This window comes from Fundulus heteroclitus, chromosome 6 (genome assembly GCF_011125445.2).
Source record: "Fundulus heteroclitus isolate FHET01 chromosome 6, MU-UCD_Fhet_4.1, whole genome shotgun sequence".
In the NCBI taxonomy this organism is placed as follows: domain Eukaryota; kingdom Metazoa; phylum Chordata; class Actinopteri; order Cyprinodontiformes; family Fundulidae; genus Fundulus; species Fundulus heteroclitus.
Genome location: NC_046366.1, coordinates 18,155,702 through 18,167,541, shown reverse-complemented (window position 1 = coordinate 18,167,541; position 11,840 = coordinate 18,155,702). Strand labels below are relative to the sequence as shown.

Genomic DNA, 11,840 nt, shown 5'->3' with positions numbered 1-11,840 from the left:
TGGCTTTAATTTCTTTTATTGGCATATGTTGAACATGTGGCAGAATTTTATCAGCATAACCTTATCAGTAGAACCTGTGACATACATAGCCATGCATTTATTTATTTACTCAAATGATCCACACTAACAGCCTTATTTTGAACTATACTTATGCTTTACATGTGATAACGATTATTCATGAGACTCGAGTTGAGTTTAAAATCCAAGATAATGTTAATTGTATGTGTTGAAGTTCACGTCTTCTGCTGTGATCTGTGAGCAAACCACATTGTCATGGTATATCTGTCCTCAAGACATGTTAATGTCCCCCATCTTTAATGTGCCACCATCAACCTACATTGGGACTTGGAGACCAGGGATGTCCTGTGAGTTAGAAAAATAAGTAAACGTTCCTTCAGAGGCAACGCTTTTTAAGCAAGCCAATAAATGTAACCATTACATGAAATCTCTTTGCACATTGTCTTCTCCCTCGGTGTGATACGAGATCAGATGCTCTTTTGCCTCGAAGGAAATAGCTTTAAAATCTCTTGCCGTGCTTCGACAGATGAGCAGAAGGAGAGGAAACACTAAAGAGAAAGAAAATCCAGAACAAAGTTTAAATTGCAGCCATGGTTAGTAAACAGTTTTCCTTGACCATAGATACATCCTGTTTTGAACAAATGCATTCAACTAATCAGAAATACAGTAAACTATTGAGTCATAGACAGGCAGACGTCACACTTCTCCTCCAAAGCCAGCTAAGACCTACCCTTTTTTTAATCTTTCTATTCATGTAACAGCTTGTTCTACTAAGCAACGTTGTGATCGAAAGTCAATCTCTCTTATCAGAATTTACAACCTGAAAGCATCCAAAACAGTGCCTTTACTCACATAAAAGGAGCAACAGTCCCAGCAGCATGAGCAGGATACCTCCAGCTCCAAAAGTTACGCTTTCATTGCGTGACAAGCAGGCCTTGGTGCTGTCATGGCATTTGCACACCATTATGCTGATTATCTGAGGATCAGAGCAGGACTTTCCCTGCTGGTCCTCGATCTTCAGGGGTACTTTGTAGAGGCCTGGCCATATGCTTCCTCGGTGTCGAAGAAGGACTGTGGTTTCTAAAGAAAGACGACACCTGAAAGTAAGATTGCAACCAAATATTTGCAATGGAGCTTATTTTGTGCTGACTTAGTTTTAACTTGAGAAAAATCATAAAGTTTAATTGTATTTTTTTAAGGAAATGTCGTGGCTTGTGGTGAAGGACCAAAGCGGCAGCAAGACACCGGCAGGCGCATACTGGAGACAAAATTTAAATGGAGCCAACTCACTGAATAACCCCAATTAAGAACGTGGATGTAAAACAGACGACGTGACCCGGAACTTGAATACAACTGGGAATAAACGGAAATTACCTACAACACAGGTGAGTGGGATTTGCTAATTAAAGCTGGTTCATGCTGAGGGAGAATAATTAAAGGCAGCATGATCCTGGAACATAAAATTAAAAAAAAAAAACACCCAAGGATCATAACAGCACAGTACAGTTATTCTCAAGAATTGTTGTTTCCATTTTCAATCCTGTTTCTGAGACATTTTACAGTTAATCTTAGAAAAACAGACTGGGTGAAATTAACTGAAAGACAAGAAAAATGTAGTATTATATCATCTAAATTATTGTAGAGTAATCTTGCCTGAAGCTGAATTCCTTTTTTTAGTGTAAACACTCAAGAGATCATTTAAAAGAAAGTTTCCAGGAAAAAAAAAAGAAAATTTTACTATTAAATGTCTCCAAATCCCACTTCTCTTTGCTGTCCCCTTGAATCACTTCAAAGGTAAATGGTGCAGAGTTGGGGAACCCATCATTGTCCTCTGCTGTGACGTAAACTACATTATCACCAAAGCATACGGTTTGGGTCGTTGAGGTCAGTGTTGGACAGTGATTGTTGAAATCCTCCACTTGAATGGCTATGGTCCCTGTTGCAGTTTTTGAGGGAATGTCTGAAACCCAGTAAAAGCAGCAGTAAGTTATGCGCTTCTGTGCAACATATCGATTCAGAGAACAAAATTAATCAACGGCACAAGTTAGAGAACTTACCATTGGAGATGCAAATAATTTCAGCATAGTATGTTCCGTTGACCAAATACTTGGACTCTCGGTCAGGATATTTATTCAACCTGATTTCAGCTGTTTTTTCATCAATAGAAAACCAGTTGTCTTTATCAATTAACTTTACATACCTGCAAGTGATAGAGAAAAATCAATTAAATGTCATTATATAAGTGCCAATCTATTTTGGGGTTATTTCCAAGACCAAAAAAAATTAATTCACTTGACTTGACTATATTATAATCACAAGGTATTCCTTTGGATTTAGATTAATCAACAAACACTTACATTGTTTTCTGATACTAATAAAATTAAACTTATCACATAATTTTATTTAATAAAAAAAGTTATCTAATCAAGAACACCCAGGCCCAATTATGGGATTTTCATTGCTCAGCTCATGGGGATTTTTTTTTTTTTAATCAAGATTAATTAAAATTAAAAACTATTTCAGAAAAGATTTCCCTTGTAGAAACATTTCCCTTGTAGTAAGTGAGCCTTACCACTGACTTAAAAATCTTTTTATGTACATTTTCTTGTGTGAGAGAACATAGATCCAGCTAGTTTGACCCTTTTTAAATAAATGTTATTAAAAAAAAAAGGAGTTAAAATTGATTTGCTTGTATATATTTCAGTATAGCTAAAAAGCTATAGGACTATAATATTAAACTTTGCCTATTTCACAAAGATTTTTGTTAGCAACATCTGTGAACTTGAGGCAAGGAGAGTTAGTGCTATTTTTTTTTAAACCTAACTAAACAAATAAAATAATAGAAATTTTAAATAAAAGGTTCAGATGTTATTGCTGCTGACTTTCATTATAAAACATTTGTTACAATAGAGTTAAACTATTTTAAATACAAGTTAACATACTATGTTACTACACCTGTACACCAAATCAAATCTTTGCAAAACCAGATTGAAAACGAAATAATGTTTAAATATTGCTATTGTATGAACAAACAACTTAGTTTATTGCAGGCTTACAGCAGAACAAAATTATCTGCTATGTGAGAGACATTACCTCACGTCGGTGGCAGTCTTCAGAGTGTCACTGTCAATAGCAGCGTAGGTTGTTATGACTTTGTCCAAAGAGAAGGATGTTTTATCTTCAGAGACAGTCACCACTTTCACACTCGGTTTAAATCGGGCCCCCTCTTTCTGGTTGATGACATTTATGTTGATGGGATACGACTTTGACCCAGAAGCTCCCGTAGCCGACATGCTGCTGCCAAAGTTGTACTCAGCTTCATTTTTAACCTTCACTGCCAAATTTAGCACCTTTATTTCCTCGTAGTCCAGAGCCTATATGATAAGCAAATGATTAGCAGGAGACGCTGGCTTTCAACTATCAGTTTAATCAGAGGTAGGGGTGTTACGCAATGTTGTTCTGCAAAAAGCTAATTTTTAGAGCCCTGCATATGTGTGAGAAAAGAGTTCTTGAATTGCCTTTTGTTAGTCATACGAACTAATAAAACTTCTCCTCAGTCTAGGTCAACACATTCAGGTACAAGATTTTTTAATAAGCCTCTATAAATCATTAATGTGACAGTATTTTGAAAGTTTTTTTTTTGTTTGGAGTAATTTGTACACAATCTGAGAATACCAACCATTGACTTGTGATGCTAAAGTCAGCTTTTGCTTCATAGCTTTCTATTGGTGCAAAGCACAACTTCATAGTTGTAATGAGTCTGGACTGTATTTAATTAGTTTTAGTTAAAAATTGATTAGTGACAGAAAAACAACATTTAAATGTCTATTTTTATTTAATATGAAAACCATTAAATGAGCTTAGAAGTGCAATAACTGAACTAGTCAAACCTAGACCGGAATACTCTTCAACAATTAAATTCTTCACAACACAGATTGGTCGTTATTCAGTGGGTTAATACAAGGAAAAAGGGGACTCCTACTTTTTCTGGAAATATTAAAAAAATTCTTCTCTCACTCTTGTGCACCTGGTATTGTGTATTTTTTTGTATTGTGAGATGGATGTAACTCTCGTACTTTGATGTCTTTTTTAATTCTTTCATTTAAACAGACCTTAGTTATGGTGATGACTCCCTCGTTGGTCTTTTTATCAGTTGTGATATTGAAATAACCGCCTTCATTTCCTGAAACGATCTCGTACATGGCGAACCAGTTCTCTGTATTGATCATATCCAGGTCAACTGCTTGTATCCTTAGGACTTCAACACCAACAGTGTTCTCCTCCACGCTTCCCTCGTACTAGCAAAGAAAGATAAACCAAAAACCATTTACTTTGTGGCATTATCAATACATTTTTTTTTTTTGTAAAATAGATCAATGGTTTATGTGCCCCATATACCGTTTCTTTTGCCAGAGTTGGAATGTTGTCATTTATGTCTGTGAGTTTAATCTCTATTTCACCAGTTCCTGTGTTTCCTCCTTCTTGGCCGCCCAAGTCAGAAGCAAGAATGATCAACTTGTATGTGTCATTAGTCTGAAAGAACCAAAATGTTGGAGAAAATTAATTTGAGTTTTAAATCACATATAAATTATTGCTCACTAGTAAAGCCCATGTTAAGTAATAAACAATAAACAGTGACTCACCTCTCTATCTAGAGTGGTCTTTGCAACCATAACCTCTCCTGTTTGGGAGCTGATGTTGAACATCCCGCCACTGTTACTTCTCTCATCTATTCTGTAGGAGATCCAGGCGTTGACAGTGGTGTTATCATCATCATCTGTAGCTATGACTTTCATGACTACAGTACCTAAAACAAACAAATATAATATAGTTTGGAATTATATTGCAGGAAACACATTTTCTTCTAACCAAGATCACATATTGTTTTACAGATCTTTGATACCCGGTTTGCTGTGCTCGCTGACTTGTCCAACTTGCTGGGCCTTGATAACAGGAGTGCAGTCATTAATGTCTAAGACCCAAATTACAAGTTCGATATCCTTTTCAGCAAGGGTCCCATCAGGAAACTTTGCCACACCGAGAAGCTGAAAGAAGAGCAGAAGATGTTTCGCCATTTCATTCATTTCTCAAAAAAACAACAAAAGTACTTTAAAGTGTGCTTACATGATATTCTGCAATTTCCTCTCGGTCCAGAATGGAATGGACCTTAACAATGCCAGTGTTTCGGTCAACTGCAAATCTGCCCTTTGGATCTTGGTCAGCACCAGGACCAGTTAAAGAGTATATTATCTTCTCTTCCTTGTATTGATCTATGCGAATCTAAAATACAGATGCATTATAATGAAAGGTAGACCTTTGACCGAATGAATTAGTGAATGAATGAATGAATTAATCATTTATTTCAGACAATCCAGTGACATAAAACAGTTTAACACATACAAAAACATACAAATTTAACACATACAAACATTATGTATAAATAATTATATATATATATATATATACATATATATATATATATATAAATATATATATATATGTATATATGTAGTTGTATTAAGTGTATAATTTAGTGATTATGTCTGAAAATGGGTATGAAGAACTGAGTTATGTTTGGGAGTTTACCAATGATTTTATTTTTAATAGAAAATTATTTTTTGTTTATACATAATCTGATAACGTCATTGCTGCTGAGAGCTGAGGGAATGGATGGATCAACAGAGCTGTGACTCTGAGTACGTTTGGCAACTGTACTAATGAGAAACCTAGGATTATTTTTATTCTCCTCTATTTATGATGAAAAATATGCTGCTCCAACTCTGCGAAGGGTTGTTTTATACAACAGTAGACTGATTTTCAAAATTAGGTAGGATTCCTCTAGATGTGGAAAAAGCTACGTTAAGGTTATCACATTCAGTGTCAACCTGAATGTTAAAATCCCCTATTATAATGACCATGTCAGTATTTACGCTAAATAAGATAAGTAGTCTGAGAACTGATCTAAAAACTGAGAGAAAATAATTTTAGCTATTCATTGGCCAGGGATTCATTAATTAATCAGACTAAAAGATGTGAAGGTTCAAATAATTAGAAGGAGTTGAATCATGGTCCTCTTCAAGCCAGGTTTCTGTGAGACAAAATAAATTAGTTTGATAATCCGAAATCAATTCATTGTAGAGTGGACTACTTTTCTGGAAATGTAGGTAAACGCCTAAGTCCCTTTTTATTTTATTTATTTTTCTTTTTTTTTTTTTTGGGATTTGTTGCGGCTCTAGTGGCTCGCTTTTTTCGAAAGTAGGCTGACAGGAAGGGGGGTAGAGACTTTTGGCAAAGGACTGCGGGTCGGATTCGAACCCGGGTCGACCGCGTTGAGGACTAAGGCCTCTGTATATGGGTCGCGCTACACGCTGCGCCACATGCGCGCCCCCCTAAGTCCCTTTTTGAATAACTGCACATGCGCAAGACCGTCTTACCCTGGGCTCACACTGACTACAGAAAGGAGGTAGTCATCATTCGGCTTCCTTGCGGCGCCTGCACTGTTTCTGCACCGTGAACCCGTTGTTACCTCATCAGGGGGATCACATAAAAAACATCTCTCAAATACAATCTGGTCTTATTTCAGACCAGTGGCGTCTGTGCCACGATAAGTTAAGTGGGACACAAAAAATTCTCACCTATCAGCAGCAACAATTATTTTTTGTTATACACACATCCTGACTTTGATAAATTTTAAATTAAACAGATAAGTAAGCATTAAACAATGGACAAATAATACATTTTACATAAGCTAAATGTAACTTAATTTTTATACATAAACTTATAAATAAACGCTCATTCATTCATTCATTTATTGAACAGAACAGATTCACAATAATCCTTCAATAAGCTAGCAAGGACAACTAACACTAGAAAAATATTTGCTTTTAGTTTCCATTTTCCTATGTTTTATTTTGTTTACATTTCATTCCAACTGTTTTCTTACTTGCTTTTATTCTATTTTTATTTTCCAATCTATTAATCCTGTAAAGCACTTTGCGTTGTCCTTGTACTGACAAATTGATAAATTTGCCTTTCCTAGATGGCTGCACACTATCCGGCAGAATGTAAACATAACATAAGCAATTCCAGTATTTTGATTGGACGATCCGAGCTTGGGGCCACAGCATTTGTGCCTCACGGCTATCTACTGATTGTGAGTTGGGCATGCGTCCTATGATTTCAGATGTTCATCATTTAACCAATCATTGGTAGGCCGGTGTAGGTACCAGATCTGCTCAGGTGGTCAGATCTGCTCGGGGCCCTGCGCCTCTCGATGACGTCACTATACATGATTGGTTTAACGTTTGCACAATTACGTAAAACATTCTGATTGGTCCGGACAACTTGCTAACGTAAGTTAGTTAAAGGGTTGCGGTTTGTAAACGGACAATTTTTACGAAGAAATTCTCCATGGGCCTGTTGCCTCCCGATAACGTCACAGTATGGCAACTCCAGTCAAACAAACTACATTGAGCCCGCGTTCTGCATTTGTAACGAATGATTTAGTTAATTTAGCGGTTTCTTTTTTCTCAAAAGCTTCGGGCTTAAAGATGAACATTGAAAAATGTGAAATCTTAGCAATTCAAAATAATCAACCCACTTTAATTCATAATATCAAAGTAAAAAATTAGGTCAAATATTTAGGTATAATGATTAACAAGGACCACATTGAAAATGAAAGAACAAATATTCAACCCATTTTACAAAAAAATCAACAAATATTGGACAGTGGCTCCAAAGGAACATTTAAATTTTCGGAAGAATATTGTTAACAAAAATGGAATAGATAGCCATATTAATTTACCCACCATGTACCTTAAATATACCAAATACTACAACAAAAAATTAATCAAATCCATTACAATTTAATCTGGAATAATAAACAACATCTGATCAGAAAGAACGACATTGTAAAATCAGTAGAAAAACGAGGAATACACACAATTGAATTGACAGACTACCACACAAGCATTCCAAAATGATGTTAAAAGTTTTCATGCCTCGATTAAGTTACTGGAAAATAACCGTAAATTAACAAAATGCCACATTGTGACGTCATCGGGAAGCGCAGGCCCCGAGCACATCTGACCACCCGAGCAGATCTATTTGGTACCTACACCGGCCTCAATATGAAGGCGCCTCAAGAGGATTAGCCTACTGAGTTTAGATATAAAGACACAAATGTTTCTCACAGAATTTTACTGATAGGGGAATCAGGTTCTTTTACAATATTGCTCTATAAAGAATGACCATATCCTGCTGATTATTACAAACATAGATCTCCACAGCAACATCTGGTGTGGTCAGGCCCCATTGGCCCCAAATGCAAAGACGCCACAGTTTCAGACAGTTTGCTTCTTGCGACTCTCATCCATTTTCAAAGTATATGGTGAGAGCAGCAGCACTATATTGAATGGCTAACACCGAAGCTCACTGGCCTCATAAGCATTAGAAGTGCACATGTGCAGCCAGCAAGCGGAAACTAACAAGGGTGTCACAATGATTGACATGTGGAACAACCAATAGATAAGGTGATCCCCCCGGAACTCGGAAGCAAAAAAAGATCGTCCACTCTACTTTTAACTAACAATGTCTTTGAAGAGTAGAACCTTATATTCAGTAAATCATATTTAATCATTTTATTTTTGGCTCAAATAGAGTTGTATTAAATTCTGTGAGATTTTCATGGGGCTCACATTGAATACGGTGCAGATACGGTGTGGGTGCCGCAAGGAACCCAAATCATTAAAATCAACTCTCAAATTAGCCACGTGCGGGTGCGGCGCTGCAAAAAAATTTGCAGGAAGAAAATTTGACCAAACAGGAAAAGTCAGGCGCTAGACAGGAGAAGTTTCCAGTGACTTTCAGAATAAAATCACCCCACCAACAGTACACTAATTTGATTAGTATAGACAAAATGACAACACAGAAACATGAGGAAAAAGAAGGGGCTTTGGAGGATGAAATAGAATACTTGTGCACTCTGACAAAAAAGTGTCAAAAAAAAAAAAAAAAAACATGGCTGTTTTTTAATTATTTAAGAGGGACAGCAACAGAAAGAACCATGCGAACTTCTGTTCTCGTGAGCACCCTTTATGCAGCTGGAGTTGCAGCTGGCTGCTATTTCCAAAGGAACAGTGTGAGTGGGGGTTTGTAGCAAGCCCGTGCTGGATGAGGACAGTAACCTGCACCGTAGACATTGTGAGCCCAGGGATACACTTTATCTCTGCTAACAACCCTGGTCTTGACCCAGGGTTGTTAGCATTTTGGAGAACTAATAAATCTGTCCAGATTCCTAGAAAGAAGAGCTGCACCATCCAAAGGGGGATGGATGCTGTCTCTGTGGAGACAGGCTTTCTACAGAAAGTTCACCAATTATCAATGTAGTCCACATAATGTTTAGGACACCACCTGGGTAACCAGCATTCCAATGAAGACATGCAGCAAAATATGTCATCGCTGGTCAGATTAAGGGGGACCAAAAGAAAATTGTTTTAGCAATGTCGGACCGACTCCGTGCACTTCGCTCACACCACCACAACCATTGCAAAGTATGTATACACCCAGGTACAGTGATTTGGAATACCCATTGGTGATCACTGCCCTTCCATCTCATATATTTTTTTAAGAAAACCACTTTGAGGCTTTAACAAAACACTCATTGAAACCTTTCTTCTTTCAACTGCAGAATAAATAACATCTCTTTCAAAGTATTTGGGAAGGGATTCAATTTAATTTTGTAACAATATTGATTGTTTTAAAGTGATTCCAATTAAAAAGCATGGTACTACAGTTATATACTTTTGGAGTAAATCTGAATGGAGACCAGAATTATATTTCTTCTTGCAATCCTGTAAGACAATGGCACCTGAAGCGATTATCTGTTTTTTGTGAGTGAAGTTCTTTGCAGTTAAAGCTATAAATAATAGCTCCTTCAGTTTTAGTAAACAGTTCTCATATTGTAATGATATATATAATATTTATTTGTGTAAAAAATGTGTTGTGCAGCACAATTGTTTATTAAGAGCATTTTGATAAAGATTTCAAGAAAGACAGAACAAATAAATACCCACTGTTGCAACAAAGTCGTAGTTAGTGTAGTCATGTCTCTCTACTAGGGCCCTGCGATTGCGAGGCATGTTAGCCCAATCTCCACTTTCTACCTTCATGGGAGCCAGCTTCAGAGGAACAAAAAGCAAAAACAGTAAATAATAACTAGCAATACATGCGTTATAATCCCAACGTTTAAAAAAACCCTGCTGCTGTTATCCAATTGTAAACAGTTGTTGAGAAAATTGGGACAACTCAGTGTTGTGGTAAATATTGTTGTGTCACCCTGCACTTCACAATGGGAAATTTCTTCCAATAGGTTTAAGAACAATCGATAATGGTAATTTTCTGCAATAAAACAATGGCTATTGAAATATTACCTTTGGGTTGCTATATGTATGTGTATGTATATATATATATATATATATATATATATATATATATATATATATATATATATATATATATATATATATATATATATATAGGAGATATAAGCCGTTACTCACAGTGATAAAGAACCCCAAAAGAACGAAAAGGCTGGATTTGAGCAGAAGATCCATCGGAAAAAAGATACAGAAAGATGTTTCTCCTTGGTTCAAAGACAGATCGCTGGAGTTTTCAGTTCTGGTAAAGCTTTTTTGTTGGTTGCTGCAGGCTCTGACTCGCTGGATGTGCAATGTGCTGTATTATATTACTGGGTGTGTCTTCTCTTTAGTTGGTACTATTCTCGATGAACAGTGATATCAAAAGCACGACTGTTTTCTGAAGTATTAAACAAAAGAAACCTCTTGGGTACAGGAGAAGGAAACCAAACCAGTTCAGGTTGGGCAAGAAAAAAAGTCTAGACTAGTCTGTCACGTCCTCTTTGAATCAAAACAATTAAAGCTGTAGTTGGTAATCCTGTTTACAAACACTTTTTGTTATACTGGGTAAAATGGTCCTTCCATCCTGGAAGTAGTCAACTCAAGACATTATATTTATATATTTATTTATATTTATATTATATTCAGAAAAGGAGGTTAAAAAAATCTGTCTGTGTGGTAGCTTCAGGCCTGTAAAAGCTCTAACCAATCCCTGCCGCTTGGTCCAACGGGCAGTGATTTGTCAGAGTTTTGGTTCTGCCCTCAGCTCCTCTGTCCCTCAAGTTCCAGGGCCTTATCTATACGTTGTCCCACATGCCAATCATTCTGACACGCTCATGTAACGCCAATGTGCGTGCATGTTCCCTATTAGTTTCCACTTGCTGACTGCGCATGCGCACTTCTAGTGTTTATGTATATAGTTAGCTTAGCGGTTAACTTAGCGGTTAGCTTCAGTGCTAGTCATTCATTGTAGCTCCACTGGTCTCACTGTATACTTTGAACACAGCTGACAGTCATAAGTAGCAAACTTTGTACGAGTTTTTGAGAAGAAGAGAAAGGCATCAGTAGAAGGAAATAAGACCAGAGTGGATTTGGGAGATATTTTTCATGCAATCCCCACGAGGAGCACAAGAGCACATGTAAAACAGTCTAGCACATGAGCAGTTATTCAAATAGGGACTCAAAATAGTGATTCAAAAATCACTGACACTAAGTTTATTGTTTGAAGCAGTGTGTGTAGCTACCATCAGAGCCAATGCATATTTAATTATTTTAATATTTAGTTAAAAATGACAGTTTATTCATAATAGTGTTTGAAATGAAACATTTAGTCATAAATAAATAACTGTCAGCAAATTCATGTTGTTAAGGTTGGTTTAGTTTGGTCAAAAAGCAGATTAAAATGTA

The 11,840-nt window shown here is 36.6% G+C and overlaps 1 protein-coding gene across 1 annotated transcript; it reads right to left on the bottom strand.

The window, feature by feature from the left end:
- On the bottom strand, window positions 1–10,637 carry LOC105934737 (desmoglein-2). Its single transcript, XM_036138224.1, has 12 exons — window positions 10,578–10,637; window positions 10,092–10,196; window positions 4,922–5,298; window positions 4,662–4,825; window positions 4,417–4,551; window positions 4,131–4,316; window positions 3,112–3,392; window positions 2,076–2,218; window positions 1,757–1,978; window positions 871–1,098; window positions 440–566; window positions 1–363 (listed from the first exon to the last, which is right to left on the bottom strand). Exons 3-12 carry the CDS (start codon window positions 5,100–5,102, stop codon window positions 315–317), a joined length of 1,716 nt encoding a protein of 571 aa, XP_035994117.1. The 5' UTR covers window positions 5,103–5,298; window positions 10,092–10,196; window positions 10,578–10,637; the 3' UTR covers window positions 1–314.
- Window positions 10,638–11,840: the final 1,203 nt, after the last annotated feature.